General features: G+C 48.9%; 1 protein-coding gene and 1 long non-coding RNA gene across 7 annotated transcripts in view; one reads left to right on the top strand and one right to left on the bottom strand.

The window, feature by feature from the left end:
• TNK2 (tyrosine kinase non receptor 2) overlaps window positions 1-19,938 on the top strand; it is a 95,966-nt gene that overhangs the window by 51,703 nt on the left and 24,325 nt on the right. For all 6 annotated transcript variants that reach the window (XM_088131636.1, XM_088131637.1, XM_088131638.1 and 3 more), the window contains 6 exons: window positions 3,334-3,540; window positions 5,678-5,830; window positions 7,304-7,581; window positions 8,564-8,690; window positions 9,742-9,888; window positions 11,125-11,219. In XM_088131636.1, coding sequence (XP_087987762.1) covers window positions 3,334-3,540; window positions 5,678-5,830; window positions 7,304-7,581; window positions 8,564-8,690; window positions 9,742-9,888; window positions 11,125-11,219 — 1,007 coding nt within the window. The remainder of the gene's footprint in view (window positions 1-3,333; window positions 3,541-5,677; window positions 5,831-7,303; window positions 7,582-8,563; window positions 8,691-9,741; window positions 9,889-11,124; window positions 11,220-19,938) is intronic.
• Window positions 9,875-19,662, bottom strand: LOC103054921 (uncharacterized). Its single transcript, XR_003085950.2, has 3 exons — window positions 19,398-19,662; window positions 15,113-15,222; window positions 9,875-10,230 (listed from the first exon to the last, which is right to left on the bottom strand). It is a non-coding gene; the product is annotated as an uncharacterized LOC103054921 (long non-coding RNA).

Consider the following 19,938-nt stretch of genomic DNA (forward strand, 5'->3'; position numbering starts at 1 on the left):
AGCAAGTCCAAAAATTAAGCCAGACATTACAGCATTTAGCTGCAGTTCAGAGCATTTAGCTGACATTAACCTGCATTCATGCCCAGAAACATAAAAATGAAGCCGCAAGGAACGAGCGGCCCCTTTGAACACAACGGCCTTGGTTCCTGAATTAAGCCGTGCTCTGGGTCCCCACAATACGTCGAATCCTACACTGGCCCACCAGGCTGGGTTTGTCCGATAGGCTAAACCACAAAAGAACAAAACAAGCTTTGCGTTAACCAAACTTGACATGTTGTACAAATGCTGCCCCGAGGCCCTGACCTGGCCTCAGAGGGTCCTGAGTGCAGCGCACCTTTGCAATGCCTACATGCAGTTCACAAAGATTTCCTTGAGCTGCAAGTAATTCCAGGAAAAACGTGATACTCATCTTCTTTCCCGGAGGCCTGGAGCCCCGCCCAGCTGTTTCTCCATCACCTTCTTCCTGGGAATGCCCTCTAGGTGTTGGGCCAGGTGAACGCCTGCTGCCGCTGAATCATTGAGGTCCTTCTCATCCGTCACGCCGAATCTTCGGTCCCCACCCAGCCTCACTCCGTCGGGTGCCTTCTGGAAGTATTCGATTACGGTTCCCGTTGTCATCAAGGGCAGCACAACCCAATACTCCCAGGAAATGTCCGGCTGGGAAGAACGTGGCTGTTTCTGAGAAGCTTCCAAGGGAGTTTATGGAGGCAACCCTGGTGGCCTCCTGTCCCTTCCCTTCTGCAAAGGACGTGGAGGGGTAGGGTGCTCTTGAACTTTAGGTCTCCTGGCTAATAGCACCTCAGAGATAGTCCTTCCTTCATAAACCAACTGGATTTTATGCAGTCTCCGTTCTTGGGGTACCCAACTCTGCAGAACCCCACAGGGACTAATTTGCAGCTAAGGGCACGTACCCTGGCATCTGGTTTGAGCCAGCTTGAACCTGCTTAGCGTAGAAGGATCTGGTGATTTCATAAATTTCTTGTTCATCTCCTGATCAGCAGATGCTCCTGACCTGGAGACGTAATAGGATTTTCTATAACACCCCTGCAGTTCAGCCAAAGCAGCCACATTTTATTGTTTTATCTTTACGGATTTATAATCCCTTTCAGGGTAGCTTATGTAAAATAATACAAGAACAGAATAAAGTGTAGCCCTATTAAATAAGCCATTAAGCCCTTAGCAACGAAAAGGAGCATATAATGGTGTTTCTTATTTTATAAAAGTTCCGTTTAATAATATAGGTCTGGTAGTTTACTGCACTATTGAAAGTCTGAAAAGAACAGTCATTCATCAACATTAAAAAAAATAGAGTGAAATAGAAAAGGGTGAAAATTAGCTAGGTTTGTTATATGAAAGATGGAATATCATCAAGCCTCCTAAGAATGCCATTTTAATATACAGGTAGTCCTCGTTTAGCGACTGTTCACAGTTACAGTGGTGATGAAAAAGTAACTTTTGGCCCATCCTCGCATTTATGACCTTCGCAGGTCTGTAAAGCAGAGGAAGGTGGAAGTCAGATCATCAGCACAGGTGTGGTTTTACTTAGTGACCGCTTTGCTTAATGACTGAGTTGCCGGTCCGAATGGTGGTTGCTAAACGAGGACTACCTGCAGTGACTAAGTTTGCGGCCTTAGTCCAGGGAGACGTAGTTCCCACGTAACTCTGGAATTTGCTGGGTGACTTTGGGCTGGTCCCTCTCTACCCTGCAAGGTTGTTGTTATGGGGAGACCCCAAACATGCTGCCTTTTGCTCCTGGAGAAAGGCCAGGCTATAACTGGAGTAAATCTCTTCCTCATTGGTACATCTGTGTGCACTGGATAATTCAGGCTTCCCCCAGGGTGCTGGGGGGGGGGTGTCCCTTCTAGTCTGCTTCCTTTGTGTTCAGCTTGGCAACTTTAAGATGTATGGATTTTAACTGAGCTTCAACTTCAACAGCATGCTGGGTGGGGAATTCTGGGAATTGAAATCCACACATGCTGGCTGGGGATTTCTGGGAGTTGAAGTCCACACATCTCAAAGTGGCCAAGGTTGAGAAACACTGAGCTAGAGGATGTGCAAGCTGGAGAAAATGATGGTCTTTATTAAGGCCGCTGACCAAGTTGATAGATAACAGGATATTAAAAGTAGTATCTAAGGGCTAAACACAAAATGACAATGTATTTATTTATTTATTGAATTTATATGGCCCCCCATCTCACCAAGAGCGACTCTGGTTGCCGTATAGCAATCAAATAAAACAGGAATCAAATAAAACAGCAATCTATAAAAACCATAATTGTAAAAATATGGAACAATCACTATTAAAAGTTACAAATATCATTAAAACATACAAACCACAAGGTAGGGAGAGAGTAAATATGTCAACTGTGGTAGCGGAGCCATCTTACCCCCAAGCCTGGTGACAAAGCCAGGTCTTGAGGGACTTCTGGAACATTAACTGGGATAGGGTTAACCTAACTTGGAGGGGAGAAATGTTCCTTAAGGCAGGCAGCACGGCACAGAAGGCCCACCTCCTGGGACCCACCAAATGTAAGTCCCTGGCAGATGGTACCCACAGCATGCCTTCTGTGACAGACCTAATGAGGCGGGCCGATGCAATCTGGGAGAGGCGGTTCCTCGAATAACCTGGCCCTTTAAAGGCTAAATCCAGCGCCTCGAATTCGACCAGGAGCAAACTGGCAGCCAGTGCACCTTGCAGAGGTGTGGCATGCTGTTCTGGGAGCACATGTAACTGCCCTCGCCACTGCATTCTGCATCAGTTGAAGCTTCTGGATGCTCTTCAAGGGCAGCCCCATGTAGAGTGCATTACAGTAGTCCAGCCTGGAGGTGACAAGGGCATGAATGACTCTGAGCAGAGCCTCCCGATCTATGAATGGGCGCAACTGGCACACAACACGAACCTGTGCAATTGGTTAAATAAATGATTTAATCATTTAACATTATTAATGTGCAATTAAATTAATAAATCTCTTACGTATGATCTCTCTACATGGTCACTAAGCATTGGCAATGACTTGATGACACATAATCAATTAATAAAAATACTTTTAAGAAAAGAATACCAGAATTCTACCTGTTGTGTATTGTGCTATTAAGCACATATGTAGGGACATGAGTTTGCCTACACACAAGTGTGTATGGGTCAAATCTGACATTGGTCGGTGACAAATTAGAAATGACAGGAGATCAGACTTAAACGCAATGGAAGAAACATAGGAGGAGAAAAATTAAGAAAATCAGGACATTAAGAAAATAGGGGCAAAACCAGAGTCGCGCTCATCCACAGCTTTGGTCCTCGGCTTCGGCCCCTCATGCCCCTCTCTGTCCCCACAGGTGTTCAGTGGGAAGCGACCCGACTCGGAGATGCAGCCCCCGAGTCTCCTGAACAAGCGGTCAAGCCCGGTTTTGAACCTCGAGGAGGCCCAGCAACAAGCCCTGACTTGCCTCATCAGCGAGAAGGACCTGGTGCTGCTGGAGAAGCTGGGGGATGGCTCCTTCGGGGTGGTGCGACGTGGGGAATGGTGTGCCCCGGCGGGCAAGGTAGTAAGCGAGAACGGGTAGTAGTTGCAGCCATCTAGATTTCCTTTAAGAGAAAACTTCCTGAGAGTAAGATCAGTCCAAGAGTGGAGCCATTGACTTACAGAAGTTGTGGGTTCTCCATCTCTGGAGGGTTTTAAGAGGAGGCTGGAGAACGATCACTCTTGGGTGGTTTGAATGATTCTCCTGCCCATTGCAGAGGGTTGGACTAGATGATTCCTGTAGACCAGTGTTGTCCAAACTTGGGCACTTTAAGAGGAGTGGACTTCAACTCCCAGAATTCCCCAGCCAGCCATGCTGGCTGGGGAATTCTGGGAGTTGAAGTCCACTCCTCTTAAAGTGCCCAAGTTTGGACAACACTGCTGTAGGCCCTTCCAGGTTTATGATTGTAAGATGCATCATCCCAGAACAGAGGAACAGGTAGTGCTCAGAATCAAAATAACTACTATTATTACAACTGCTGTTACACATCCTGATAACGCGTAGGTTGAATTGCTGAAGGTTGCAAGTTCAGTTCCTGACATGTCCTTCTGGAAGAAGCCGCCATCACCTACCTATCAGGGTTGGAAATGCTGACATTTAAACCAGGTTCCTCTAGCCTGCATCCTCTGGGTCTGGTGGGATCCCAAACATCCACTAAAACAGTGGCATATTAAAACAATATTGTAGTGTTTCGGTATGGGATTAAGTGTTCTTTAACTACAATATTTTATCAGATTAGTAACCAGCTTTGGGGGATCCTAACATTACAGTACACCTTAAATCCACTTAGAAGTAGATCAAATTGGTCTTTATTACAATCATAATAAGGGGATAGGGTACTGTCATTAGAAAGAAACATATAAGCATAGAAGGTTAGAGCCATATACTGTAAAGTGTATAAAGTAAATAGCTAAATATATACATAAGAGCCACAGAAGGCATAAAAGATATACAAAGTGATGAAAAAAAGGAATGATGGGGATATAGAAGAGTATAAGGAAGCTTCTGTGTATACAATATGGGAGAGACTGTATCTGTATGTAATAATGCTTAGTAATAAGTTAATACAAGTAGCATAATGACTTACAGACATAGTTCCTGTTTCCTTTTATGTGTTATTAGCTTATCATCTCACAATTAGCATCTACTTTGTATTTTACATACTATTGTTTCATAGAATCCCTTTCTGTATTCTTGATTATAATTTAAGTAGTAAAATTCTAAGTTGCACTGATCAACCATTGTAAAAAAGGCTATTCCCATGGACTCCTGGCTTGGACCAGGGATGCAGCTGAAGACAGCTCTTAATGTTTGCAACACTAGTGGAGAAGATCTATCACCACTTTCTGTGTTTCTGTAAATATAGTTTTAAAAAAGAGAGAAAAAGAAATGTAAATATTCTCCTATTTTATCTCTCATACTTGCAGAATGTGAGAGTCAGGATCCCTGACTTCCCAAGCGTGTGAAAGGTTTCCAGGGAACGTGGGTATCTGCAGGATATGGTCAACGACGTCAGGTTGGAGGCTGTGGTGGTGCCATTGAAACTGGCTGTGGGTGTGTCGCACATACAAAACAGGTGGAGCTGGGATCACACTGTTGTGCCCGCCATCTTGACTTTTTTGACCATCTCTTGAAGACACCCCTGCCAATGAATAAACCAAAATGTGTGTTGGACAACCATTACGTTATGTCCGCCTCTTACGTGTTCGCTCAACATATTTAACCAGGTCAGAAAGCCCAGGCCGCTGCATTCATCTACCATTTTAATCTGGGTTAGAGTTAACTTTGGATGTTGGTGAATGTATCGTTTGTGGTCTTGTGCTGCCCTAGGAAATGAATAATTCAAGAATCAGGCATGGGGCGGGGAGGACGATGAAATGTCCATGGGTACATCACCTGTGTTTAGATAAAGGATGGGGTTTGCCCTGTGACCTCACACTACTCCTCTCATCCTTTTATATAAAGCCTCCAGATTCTTCCGATGAGTGTTTTACACAAGGGCAGCAAGTTCATTTTTTCTGAGTTGATGTTTGCATCTCAGCATAAGATACCATTTACCCAGGTCTAGCTTGGCTGATGGATCTGCAAAGGGCCTGGAATGAATGCTAGATCCCGTGCAAAATTTATAACAATGTCCCCCTCTGCTTTCCCTCTGCAGCTGAATGTGGCGGTCAAGTGTCTCAAGACGGATGTTCTGAACCAGCCTGAAGCCCTGGATGACTTCATCCGCGAGGTCAACACCATGCATTCCCTGGACCACATTAACCTCATCCGCCTCTATGGGGTGGTGCTTTCGAATCCCATGAAGATGGTGAGGACCGGGCTGTGTCTGAGCTTAATTCCTTATAGCAGTGTTCCTCAACCTTGGCAGCTTGAAGATGTGTGGACTTCTGGCTGGCTGGGGAATTCTGGGAGTTGAAGTCCACACATCTTCAAGCTGCCAAGGTTGAGGAACACTGCCTTATAGGAAGGGGACAGATGTGCATATGTGTGTCCCTCCCCAGCAGGGACACAAGCAGGCAGGGCAATTATATTTGTTCACCCATGTGTGCTGTCAGATCTTGATATTCAGAAAGAATTCTACCCAAAGCTTACCAAAGTTCCCTTACCAGCCACAAGGGGGCAACAAAGAGACCTAGGAAATGAATCCTGTGCTGCCATCTACTGGTTGGGCCTATGGGAGCTCCAATCTGGCCGTCCATGTGCCTCAAACCAATGTGGAAGCCCCAATTGCCTCAAAGAATTGCCATAAAAGCAGGCAAAAAAAGGGGGGGGGGATTACCGAAGGAAAATACCATATGGACACAGATGTGCGTTGCACACCTGTGATGGAGGTGGAACAAAATGTCTCAGTGGTGATAGAGAAGGCGGGTGGAAAGTAGGGAGGTTTCCCAAAGGGCCTGAGTGACTGGGATTTCCAGCATTGGCTGAGAGTTATTTTTATTTTTATTAATTATTTATTATTAAATTTGTATGCCGCCCATCTCCCCCACCGGGTGACTCCAGGCGGCTCACAATTAAAAACCAAAAGCCCATGAACAATTAAGATACCCTATAAATAATTAAATTACTCAATCCATAAAAATCCACTATAAAACAAACCCTATACATAAATACTAAAGGCATTCAAGATGATGGGGGGTAAAATCAATTACCCCACAAGCCACATCCACTGATGCGAGCCCCACAGAGTGGGGGCCACAGCAGAAAAGGCCCTCTTCCCAGATCCCACCAGTCAAAATTCCTTGACTGGTGGGGTCTGCCACATGCCCCTTCTGCCAGCCCAAGTGGGGTGGGCAGATATAACGGGCGAGACAGCTCCTCAGATAATCTGGCCCTGTGCCATGAAGGGCTTTAAAGGTGGTGACCAACACCTTGAATTGGACCCGGGAGCAAACTGGCAACCAATGCAGCTCGCATATCACAGTGTTACGTGTGCCCCTTAGGGGCATTCAGAACTGTCCATGCCACCCCATTCTGCACCAGCTGTAGCTTCCGGATACTCTTCAAGGGTAGCCCCATGTAGAGCGCATTGCAGTAATCCAACCAGGAGGTGACCAGGGCATGAGTGACCATGCGGAGGGCCTCCTGATCGAGGAATGAGAGTTATGAGAGTCCAGCCTGTTTGGGAGTCCTTCCGTTCCGAGAAAGCCTGCAATTGTAATTGATTATTTAATGGGTGAGTGAGTAATGGCTATATGCGTGGTCTGTCCAGTGAACGTGTTTTCTTTTAACTCGGGGGGGGGTACTAGAATTAACCCTGGTTCTTGCGCGTGCCGCTTAGGTGACCGAGCTGGCCCCGCTCGGCTCGCTGCTGGACTGTCTTCGCAAAAACCTGGGCCGTTTCCTGATTGCCACGCTCTGCCAGTACGCCATCCAGATCGCCCGCGGCATGGCCTACCTGGAGTCCAAGCGCTTCATCCACCGGGACCTGGCCGCTCGAAACATCCTTCTGGCTGCCCGCGACCTGGTCAAGATTGGCGATTTTGGGCTCATGCGGGCCTTGCCCAAGAACAATGACCATTACATCATGCAGGAGCACCGCAAAGTCCCCTTCGCCTGGTGAGGCTCTTTCTCTCTGTTGCAAAGGACACGGGGCTGCGTTCACACCGCGTGCTGAACCTGTTAACCCACTTTCTGGGTCCGCAGGTGCGCTGGAGAATCAAAAAAGTCAAGATGCAGCCACCCCACCGCATCAAAGCCGTGCTTTTTTACGTGCCTTGTCCATGCAACACATGTAAAAAGGGGGGCTTTGGTCATGTAGCCCCAGGAGCCATCTTGATTTTTTTGACACACACCCCATGCATACCCCTGCACTGATTGTCAGCTGAATAAAAAGCTGGGCTTACCTGACATGCAACCACAAAACAGACCCAAGTGTGCCAGGCACCCCCCGTTGACCCAGCGACCAGCTGATGAGAAGCTGTCGATTGCAATCCGCTGCAGCTTCATTCAGGATGCAGAATTTGGGCTTGGTAGCCCAGCACGCTCCACCTAATGCAGCGTGCCACCTCCCTACGACCAAATGCAATCAAGCGCGACTGATTCTGAACATGCACCCGTTGCTCCTTAACTGACCGGGTTCAGCATTCAAGATGCGCTTCCCAGCAGCGTGCAGCTAAGAGGCTGATGGGGTTCAGAAGGGCTCCACTCTTGGTTGACCCTGGGAGCAGATCACGGGTTCGGCTGTGCTTAAGAGCCACGGGGCTTGTGTAATGGTATGTGGGAAAGAGACAGGGCCAAGAGACGCTGCCAAGGGAAGGGACAGATAAGGGATGGAACAGCCCCCAGCTGGATAGTGGGCGGGGCAAGAGGCTCAGAGGGACCCTCCCTAGTTTCTTGGGCTGTAAAGGAGACGGGGGAGAATTATACTTTCAGACTTGCAAGGTTCAGTTAACGTAGACTTGCAATAAAGTAGAATTAGCTCATCGGGTCGTGTTTCCTGTCTGGTCTACCTAGTAAGGCTGACAGCCTGGGATCTCCAGGGCGTGGCCACATCTCTTTCTGTTTTCTCTCCCCCGGCTGCCCCCTTGCCACGGATCAGGTGTGCCCCAGAGAGTCTGAAGACCCGCACCTTCTCCCACGCCAGCGACACCTGGATGTTTGGTGTAACCCTCTGGGAGATGTTCACTTACGGACAGGAGCCGTGGGTTGGCCTAAACGGCAGTCAGGTACAACCACAAAAGCAGGGTGTGTAGGGCAATTTAAAACTAGGACTTCCATAAGGGCAAATAGTTGTTGGTGCTTTACTCATTTAACAACGTGTCTTTGCTCTCAGCGAGCAAGCTTTGTGAGGCACCTTGCTCTTTGGGTGGTTTCCAAGTTTCTAGTTCTCACTACTGGGTAGGGGTACCAGGCCTGGGCTGCAGAAACCTAGATAACCGTTGTTGGCAACAGAAAGACACAGAGAGGAGGAGGAGGAGCAGGGGGAGGGGTGGGGTAGGGAGGCTGGCAGCTGGGGCTGAGAGGGCCATTGCACCAATTGATCTCATGTGCCAGCTGTGCGCACGGTGAGACAGGGAGGCCTGTAAGACGGTCACTCATGCTTCATTCACCCCCTTGTGGACTATATGGGGCTGCCACAGAGGCCCACTTGGATGCTACAGCTGGTCTAGCATGGGGTGGTACGAGCAGTAATGGGCATGCTGATGTTAAACCTCTGCTCTGTGAGTTGCACTGGTTCCCAGTTGGCTTCCAGGTACAAATCAAGGTCCTGGTTATCACCTATAAAGCCCTACACCAGTGTTTCTCAACCTTGGTCACTTGAAGATGTGTGGACTTCAATTCCCAGAATTCCCCAGCCAGCCTTGCTGGCTGGGGAATTCTGGGAGTTGAAGTCCACACATCTTCAAGTGGCCACAGTTGAGAAACACTGTCCTACACGGTATAGGGCCTGGTTGGACATTTGTATGAGCCCCCCACCTTGGCCCTATTTAAACGAGCCCTTAAAACCTGGCTCTGTCCCTTGTGCGATGTTCCAGTTTTTAACGTGATTGTTGGGGGGGGGTCTTCCTGGATTAATATTCTGTATTTTTTATTGTTGCATTTTGTAAGCCACTCAGTCGCAACAGATTGGGGCGCCTGTAGATTTCATAAATAAACCCTTTCTCGGTGCCACTGAATGGTCTCCACATGGTTGCAGGCGAGATCTGGCAGCCTCCTCACTGAAACGCCGCCGGCCAGGCCTGGCTGGGTCTCCTGAACTCTGCTTTCTTTTGGTAGATTTTGCACAAGATCGATAAGGAAGGCGAACAGCTGGCCCGGCCGGAAGATTGTCCCCAGGATATTTACAACGTGATGTTGCAGTGCTGGGCACACAAACCAGAAGATCGACCCACCTTTGTGGCGCTGCGGGATTTCCTCTTGGAGGTATTGGTTGGGCAGAGGATGGCATGGCGGCAGCCAGGATGAAGGGTGCAGCGCATGTACACCAATGCCAAAAGATCTCTGGGGGATGTGGAGCCCATGTCCTTTGTAGGGCAGAAATGAAGAGCTGGCTCGGCGTCATGCTGTGTCATCCGTTCCTCTTAAAAACAACAAACCATCTTTGCAGTGTTTTTATGTTTTTATGCAAGTCAGGTTCATGGGCCAGAGTTTAATCTGGACTTCTGATCTTTGTGGGCAGTCCTTTTGGGCTTTGGGCTGAGCATAAACAGGCATCTCCAAAACCCAGGAAAAACTGATTTGGTGAACATCTGGATATCCATATTTCTGGAAAAGAGATCCAAATCGTGGCTTAATGTAGGAACGTAGACACCAATATACAAACCAAGGCAGGTTTATCCCACAGAAGAACAAACTGTTTTTGTCTTGGTGCACGCTTGGTTCTGAGCTCATTGTGGCAAACATTTTTCCCCAAATTTCTTCAACATGCTTAAAATGCCTGAAGGTCTTCAAGAGCCTGGAAAACAACAGGCTGACATTGTATGTTTTAGAACCCTCATCTAGGCAGGGGTGGCCATGGGGTAGGGGTTAAAAAAGTCAGGACAGCGGCTGCAATTGAAGTCCTACATGTATGTGCTTTGCAACTTTTACACATAACTTTTTTGATGCAAAGGTCATGTAAACACCCCGACACCCCCACTTCTAAGCATGTTGCCATCTAATGAGAGGGATGGATAGAACTACCACAGTGACCGCCCTTTGAGGTAGGCCAGGTCAGGAAATAGATACCACAAGGAATCCGAGAGGTCATCTTGAAAGCCTGACAGCATTTCCCCTTCACTCCCTCTTATGCCAAAGAGAGTCAAGGCTGGGCAGTCCTGAGTTTCTTTCTCACCCTTCCCTGCTTTCCTAGACTAAACTCACATTTTTACTAACGGATGCCACGTATTTTCTCCAAGGACCTCTCTGTACTCCTCTACACACGAGTAATCTTTCATGCCAGTACATTAGACATTTTTGTTGAGATACTCCAGAAGTTTAAGGGGGACCATGGAAAGCTCAGTGTGCAGCTTCATGAATTTCCAGCCACTGTGGCTGATGATGGTCCCCAGGGAGCCTCGGAGTTCAGGCCCAATAGATCTGGAGGCCACTAAGGCAGAAAAGGGTGGTTTGGTTGAGATACGTCACCCATAAACCTTCACCTTACTTTTCCTCTCGCAGGCCCAACCCACGGACATGCGGGCTCTGCAAGATTTTGAAGAACCAGACAAACTCCTTATCCAGCTGAATGACATAATCACGGTAATCGAGGGCAGGTATGTTGTGGGGAAGCTAGTGCTGGCTTGAAGCAATGGCCATTCTCAGCTTGTTTGCAGGGAGCAGAATGTAACAGCTTGCTTCCTTTTTAACAACCATTCCCCTCGTAGCAGCATTGCAACAGCTCTGGATTGCGCCTAACTAACCACTTGGCTTCCTAGAATGGCCAGGCACATGCTGATGGAAAAGCCACAAGGAGTCATGCATATTGTAGCATGCTCTCACTCATACTATCCAGCATCTCCTGTCAAGACACATTCTGCCTGTGACGGGGAGACGGGACTGATAAGCTTATCCTCCCTCAGTTGAAAGCCATGCAAGTGGGTGGCCTGCATTTTGTAATAACAGACTCCATATTTTAATTACATTCTGTGTGAAAAAAATACTTCTTGTTCTGAATCTCTTGCTCTTTATGTTTTGCATGCTGTGCTTGGATTTGTCAAGAACAGGCCTTGCCAGCTTACCCTTATTTAGATTTTGATTGGGTACCTTCCTTGGTAGATTGGGGGAATGCTGTAGATGTAATCGATCTTGATTTATCAAAGCATTTGGCAAAACACCACATGTTTTGATTAACAAGCTAGTTAAGAGTGGACTGGATGGCATGACAGTTAAATGGATAGTTCCTCCTCAGACTGGGTCAGATTGTGCTGGGAGTTGTGAAAAAAAACGTCCCTCCCAATCCCCTTCTGCATCCTTATGGGGAGAGCAGTTGGGCAGTGGCTCAGGCAGTTCATGACTGCTCCATTCTAAGTCTCTACCCTCCTAATCATGTGACTCCAAGCAGAATATATGCAGCTCTTGTTTTCATACATGCACAGACAAATACAGTGGGGCAAAAAAGTATTTAGTCAGCCACCAATTGTGCAAGTTCTCCCACTTAAAAAGATGACAGAGGCCTGTAATTTTCATCATAGGTATACCTCAACTATGAGAGACAAAATGGGGAAAAAAATCCAGAAAATCACATTGTCTGATTTTTAAAGAATTTATTTGCCAATCATGGTGGAAAATAAGTATTTGGTCAATATCAAAAGTTCATCTCAATACTTTGTTATATATCCTTTCTTGGCAATGACAGAGGTCAAACGTTTTCTGTGAGTCTTCACAAGGTTTTCACACACTGTTGCTGGTATTTTGGCCCATTCCTCCATGCAGATCTCCTCTAGAGCAGTGACATTTTGGGGCTGTCGCTGGGCAACACGGACTTTCAACTCCCTCCAAAGGTTTTCCATGGGGTTGAGATCTGGAGACTGGCTAGGCCACTCCAGGACCTTGAAATGCTTCTTACGAAGCCACTCCTTCGTTGCCCGGGCGGTGTGTTTGGGATCATTGTCATGCTGAAAGACCCAGCCACGTTTCATCTTCAATGCCCTTGCTGACGGAAGGAGGTGTTCACTCAAAATCTCACGATACATGGCCCCATTCATTCTTTCCTTTACACGGATCAGTCGTCCTGGTCCCTTTGCAGAAAAACAGCCCCAAAGCATGATGTTTCCACCACCAACACAGTATGGTGTTCTTTGGATGCAACTCAGCATTCTCTCTCCTCCAAACACGAGTTGAGTTTAGACCAAAACGTTCTACTTTGGTTTCATCTGACCATATGACATTCTCCCAATCCTCTTCTGGATCATCCAAATGCTCTCTAGCAAACTTCAGACGGGCCTGGACATGTACTGGTTTAAGCAGGGGGACACGTCTGGCACTGCAGGATTTGAGTCCCTGGCGGCATAGTGTGTTACTGATGGTAGCCTTTGTTACTTTGGTCCCAGCTCTCTGCAGGTCATTCACTGCATCCCCCCGTGTGGTTCTGGGATTTTTGCTCACCGTTCTTGTGATTATTTTGACCCCACAGGGTGAGATCTTGCGTGGAGCCCCAGATCGAGGGAGATTATCAGTGGTCTTGTATGTCTTCCATTTTCTAATGATTGCTCCCACAGTTGATTTCTTCACACCAAGCTGCTTGCCTATTGCAGATTCAGTCTTCCCAGCCTGGTGCAGGTCTACAATTTTGTTTCTGGTGCCCTTCATCAGCTCTTTGGTCTTGGCCATAGTGGAGTTTGGAGTGTGACTGTTTGAGGTTGTGGACAGGTGTCTTTTATACTGATAACAAGGTCAAACAGGTGCCATTACTACAGGTAACGAGTGGAGGACAGAGGAGCCTCTTAAAGAAGTAGTTACAGGTCTGTGAGAGCCAGACATCTTGCTTGTTTGTAGGTGACCAAATACTTATTTTCCACCATGATTGGCAAATAAATTCTTTAAAAATCAGACAATGTGATTTTCTGGATTTTTTTCCCCATTTTGTCTCTCATAGTTGAGGTATACCTATGATGAAAATTACAGGCCTCTCTCATCTTTTTAAGTGGGAGAACTTGCACAATTGGTGGCTGACTAAATACTTTTTGCTCCACTGTACAACCCAAGAGGAGAGCAGGAACACCCACACACGCACATACACATACATAAGACATGCACCCATCCTGATTATACCCTCACTTGTACACACAAGCAATACTGCACACTCCCAGATTAGTCCCTGGGGAGAAACATTAGAACAGTGTTTCTCAACCTTGGCAACTTTAAGATACGTGGACTTCAACTCCCGGAATTCCCCAGCCAGCATGAGAAACTCTGCCCTAAATTAAAATCACTGGGGAGGGGAGGCTGCCTATGATCCCACCCGGGGGCCTGGCTTGTAGTGCTGAGGTCAGAACAGACCACCTCTGGGTGGACCATCTGCTGACTTTTCCAAAATGAACCTTGGACGCTCACTGTCTTTGGTTTACTATCAGTGGTTTTATTTAGGATTTTTAAAAATTGTTTTGTAAGTCAATCTGCGTTCCTTTACGAGAAACAGTATTATAGATTAATAAAAACAGTAATAATAGTACAAATCTCACTGCTGTGAGATGGGTAGTAGAATGAATGAATCAATCAATCAATCAGTCAGTGAATCAGTGAATCAATGAATCAGTGACTCAATGGATGAGGAAGGAAGGAAGGAGGAAGGAAGGAAGGAAGGAAGGAAGGAAGGAAGGAAGGAAGGAAGGAAGGAAGGAAGGAAGGAAGGAAGGATAGCATAGAATGAATAATAGCACAGTACAGCAATAGACTAGCAATAATTAACTAATTTAGTAAAGAGCCGCCAAGCCAATTAGACTTATCCTCCCATTATTTGCCAAATCTTCCTTTTAAAAAATTGGCAGTCTTCTATATAGGGGTTGACCACAGCAATGTGTACTTTTTTATTTTTTTAGAACAGGAATTTCATGTTTGCGTTCTTTAAGGATGTTGGGTTGGAGAATATCCAGATCCAATGATTTCTTTGTTTTCCACTTGTTTCCCTGCTGGCTGGCTGGCTGGCTGGCTGGCTGACCCTGACACATTTCTAGACATAGGCTTTCGATAGAAGTCAAGGTGCTGTCAAAATGACATCATGACGTCATCGCACAAACAATTTGAGTGACACACTGGCACCCTGCTGCAAGTACGTCATTTGGGTGATTTGTGTCACAATGTCACGATGCACGCAGCATCCCTTGTTCCTTTTGCAGGCACTTGCTGTTGGGAATTGTAGTCCTGGTCTGTCCAGGCTGTGGGCGGAGGAATCTGTGAATGGTACTTGAACACATACAAAGAGCCGCCATGTACCGTTCTTTGAGATCACTCCTGTGCAACAGACCGGGAATGTGTGCAATGGCCCAACTTGGTTGCAACACAATAAATGGCATCCGGGGATTGTATTTCAGGGAGAACTCAACTCTGGTCAAAGGACTGACAATGTATTCATTGGGGAAAGAGCCCCTTAACATGGGGTCATGCACCCCACCCAACCAGGTTGTCAGTAGAATGAGAGGCATCAAATACGAATACTTAAAAATCTTACCATGTTATTTGCTTGGATGTTTGCTTATTTAAATATAATGGTGCCTATCTGCTGGTGGCCCCTGGTAATGTTGAGCAAGGATTCCTGCCTCAGTTCCTCTCTCATTAAATCTGTAAGAGAGGGATACGATCAAATCAACTTCGGTTATTATGATCAGCGATTCCAAAGAGAAGCAACCAAGAAGAACACAATTCATAAAGTGAATCCAGGCTGGAAAAGCTCTCCCTTTTGTCCTAATTGTTGCTGCATTTTCACACAAAATTGGGCTGCCGTGTGGCTGGTAGCACGGTTGGCACCTGAGAGGAGGGGATTGGCATGGTGTTCTTCCCCCGAAGCCTGGCAGCAAGCGTGGCATGGAATCCTTGTGCTGATGCTGATAGAAATTGCAACAAAGCCGCACGTGGGGACAGCTTCTGATGTCCCCAAATCCCCAGGCGCAGTCTGCCTGCAACAATGCGAGTGGGAGCGTGTTGCTCTGGGCCCAGAAGAAGCCCTCCTCCAACTTGGGGAAAGTTAGTGGAAAAAGGAACTCGCAGATCATCTGATGCCTTTTACTGTCAGAAGGTCTGCTCTTCCAGGAGAGGGCGCTAACCTCGGTTTGGTATTCCATGCAGCCTCAGGCTCTCTCTCACTACTGCTAACCATGGTGCAGGGTGGTTGTCTGCCAAAATTAACGCTACCAGGCCATTGGAGGGATGCCATGTGGGTTGCAGACAGCCTGTGGGAGTTCTCACAGCAACATCCTCTCTCACCGTAGCAGTCCCGTGGATGTCCCAGGGACAGATGTGGACAGCAGCGTCACGCAAATGCCGTGGCTGCACACCTACATCTTACGTAAGGCATGGCATGTGCGTGGTGATGTCAAACCACCTGTGTTGCCATCTGCACCCCTTCTCCCCGTGCAATTTTTTAAAATTGTTGTTATTATTCGTTAGATTTAATATAACTGCCCAGTCCAGTGGACTCTGGGCGGCTTATAATATATAAGAGTAATTAAAACAATTGCAAACATAAAATGAAAAACAAGACAGCGCATAAAAACAGCTATTAAAACCAAGCGCAACTGCCACCCCCCAACATATTAAACCCAGGCCTGGGACCAAAACCAGGCTACCAGATGCCCATATCTCTAGCTCTCCCCCTCCAGATGTTGCCCGGTAAGTCCCACCATCTTCAGCAAGCCCTTGCTTTTCCCAGGATTTCGAATGATGAATTCTCTTCCCATCCCTGCTCCCGGCTTGCTCTTCACCCTCGATTCCGTCTTTCCTCTCTTCGCTTCAGTCTCCCCTTTGCAAAGCAGGCTGGTGTGGAAGATCGTGGAGGGCTCTTTCTAACCAGACCCCCCACCAAAGATCGGTCAGGATATCAACCGCCCCACATAATTGCAGAGTGTGTGAGGGTCCCCCACCCTCCAGCATCGGGGATGGAGATCCCAGCTCCGGGCACCCAGCATTTGCACCATGCCCTCGTCTGAGCCCTGCAGGCAGCCTGGCTGCAAGGGGCCCATTCTCCCTCTGGGGGAGACTCTCCCACAGAGTCCCTTTCCCAGGCCCGGCTCCCGTTGCTGCTGCCTTTGCTGCAGCTTGCGTCCCCTCGAGTGCTTGCAGCCAAACACTTGCGCGCCCCCACCCCAGCCACCACTCCCTGCCACCCACGCGTATCAGAACTGCATGCCAAGGAGGGACCCAGCCCTGTTTTCCCAGGAGAACCTAGCAGTGGCACCGGACTGCATGCCAAGGGGCACCCTGGTTCAGGGAAGGCAGCACGGGGTTCTTGCCACCCCTTCCTCATTTCCCCTCTCTGAAGGGGCAACAGGGACCCGCAAGGAGCCTGAATCTCTGAGCAGAATCTTACAGAAAGCTACCTGTGGAGGGTGGTTAGATCTTTTTCAAATCAAGTTCTTCGAAGGGCAGTTGGGTTGCAGCCAGCTCTTCCGAAACTTCATGAATAGTATGATATTAAGAGACCCAGCGTGATGCTGAGCTGCTGTTGGGATTTATTTGAGGAGAATCATCTCCTCCTCCTCCTCCCCCCCCCAATGCACTAGTTCTACTGACACTGACAACCTGGTTGGGTGGGGTGCATGAGCCCATGTGAAGGGTCTAGGAGTGAAAGACTCTTACCCAAGCAGAGATTTCTACGGCCACATTCCCCCAGGCCTGGGACGTCAACTTTCCCAGTCTTTGCTTGAAGCAGTAGATTCAAGCGAGTGCTAATGGCTACGTTCGGATAACATATTTGCCCAGAACCTAGTGGCAGTGTTTACACATCTGTGTCTTGAGTTAGAGTTAACATGGCAGTTGAAAGGGCTTCTACGGCAAGTTTTAATTTTTAACATCATGAAAACCTAGGCAGTTTGCTTAGTTTAGGGCTAGATGCTCTGCGCAGAAGGCAGGTTCATTCCTTAACCTGGCTAAGTATGTTGTGTGAACGCATCCGGTGCGTTTGGTTAGCCTGGCTGGAACGCGGAGCCTGTTCTGCGATCTCAGCCAGCCTTTGGAAGAAGAGTCGAGAAACACGTGCTGGATGGCCCGGAGAGGTGAACAGAGGCTCAGCCCTCCGCCGCCTCCATCACGTCCTCATCGATGGCCTCTTCGTGCAGAATCAGAGGCGGAGGTCAGACTTGGCCTCGTGGTGACTCATCCCTCTCTCTCTGGAGAGATGCCAGGCGCTGGCTTGGCAGGGGGAAAGTCCCCCTGCTGTTTGCTGTGAGTCTCTCTGCCCGCCTGAGGTGGGCCAGATGAGTTGGGCAGCCTGAATTGGCTGGGGGGGGGACTCCCTCGAAGCTTTTGGGGCCCGGGGCTGACTTTTCTGCAGGGCGATTGGAGCGGGGCCCTTCTTTGCTTCTTCCTTGGGGCCCAGGCAAGCCAAGCACAGATTCCAGCTGGCTTAGCCTGCATCAAGGGGGGGGGGGGGTCAAAGAATTTGTCCTGGGGTGTGGGGAAGGAAGCAGGAAGCCACAGGGCCTGCAATCCCCTTTAAACCAAGATCCTGGAAAAGGAAAGGTTCCTGCTCCTTGTCAGACCAAGCAGGGCATGCGGCTCAGGTTAGGCAGATTCACACGTTCCTCTCAAGGCAGAGGGAGGCGGTCTTTCGGCAGAAGGAGGGGGGCTCTTTTTGAGGCAAGACCCCCAGGACGATCAGGCATCTCGGAGCAGGACAAGAGCAGATCGGCTGGCAAGGAGCAGCTGATGCAGAAGGTAGCACATCATTTTCTTGTGGGGTTTTCTCCCTCCACCCCGACCCTTTGCCCTCCCTCTCCCCCCATCGGGCATCGCCAGTCCATGGTGGCTCAGTGCCTCCGGGGCGGAAAGTGAGTCCCTGCCCTCCCTCCGGCTGCAGAAGGGAGGGTCCTGGGCAAGGCTCCGTCGCGAGGCTTGGCAGAAGGCAGTTCCCCCATCTGCCACTCTCGGCACTCACACCACCAGCTTAACCTGGATCCCGAATTCAGCGTCTCTTAGGGTTGCCCGATAAATTGACCCGTAAGCAAAGTGGTCGGGCTGGTTGTCACCACAGGCAGGGCCATAAAAAGGAAGAGCAGTTCAAAGTTAACATTAACCAAGCCAAGCACGCTGCGCACGTGGGCACCTGTGGGGCCTCACCTGCCCCGGTGAAGCGTGTTGGATGAACACACCCCCATCCTTGGCACCGTATGCCACAGTTGGTCGGTTACGGACCCGCCTGTTGCCAGAGTCACGTCAACACAGCAGCTGTATTTTGCCAACCCGGTTCCTCTCTCTCTCGGCCCAACCCACCTCACAGGGTTGTTGTTGTGGGGAAAATAGGAGGAGGAAGGAGTATTAGGTATGTTCACCACCTTGAGTTATCTATAAAAGTAATCAAGGCAGGATAAAGAAAAAGCCCACCAGTTTAGTGCGGTGTTTCTCAGACTTGGCAACTTTAAGGTGCATGGACTTCTGCTCCCAGAATTCTGGGAGCCCGCGTGTCTTAAAGTTGCCAACTCACTGGTTTAGTGAGTTGCGTGAACTCGGCTTATGTCTGCAGCTGGGCCTCTCCTTTGGCCAACTTCAGTGGCTGGAACCCCCTAGGGAGCCCTTCTCAACCCGGCCCCTCCCCGTGGGATGGATTACCAGCCTGATGGGTGTGGTAGCCCCACACTGCAGGGAGAGCACTAAGGTGGGGAAACATTTGAAAAGTTGAAAGAGGAGGCTGAGCTTGACCGCCTCCCCGGGCAGTGGCCGGGGGCCTCCCGGCCGGCTGCCCCCTCCCAGCCTTGCCCCCTCCCGGCACACGAAGCCTCCCCTGCAAGGCCAGTCTTAGTCACCTCTGGCGTAGACTGTATGTCTTGAGGGATCGGCTTTGCTTCTGTCTGCCCAGCCATGACTGTTGCGCCCTTAATTGCAGGGAGGCGGTTTGTAATTGGAGCCAGAGAAGGGCTGGGTGTAGCTAAATGCCGATCCCGCGTGGGTCCGCCCGCCCCCACCCATCTTACATCACCGCCGTGCCTCCCTGAGTGATGGAGCTCGGTACATAAACAGCTGATCTTTCCGGCACAGGCAGTTCGAGCGGGCAGTCTGGGAAGAGCCCAGCTTCGGCTTCTCCTCTGAGTGCTCGGAGGAGGATCGGGGATGACCTTCCCAAGACAGGTGACCCAGTGGACGGGTTTGGCAGGGGGTGCGGGTGGGAACAGGGAGGAGGAGGAGGAGACACCTTTTCCCTAAGTTAACACCTTTTCTGCACGCGCCCGAGGCGTTGCATCGGAAACTCCCCAAAGGGATGAGTTTTCACAATGCCCCAGACCAGACCTACACGGAAAGGGTCTGCGCTTAAGGCTGACTGAGGCTGGCCTGCTGTCTGAATGCACC

The sequence above is a fragment of the Python bivittatus genome, unplaced genomic scaffold (assembly GCF_059951505.1).
Source record: "Python bivittatus isolate LINGU-HERP-01145 unplaced genomic scaffold, Pbiv_v1 ctg000980_np1212, whole genome shotgun sequence".
Classification (NCBI taxonomy): Eukaryota; Metazoa; Chordata; class Lepidosauria; order Squamata; family Pythonidae; genus Python; species Python bivittatus.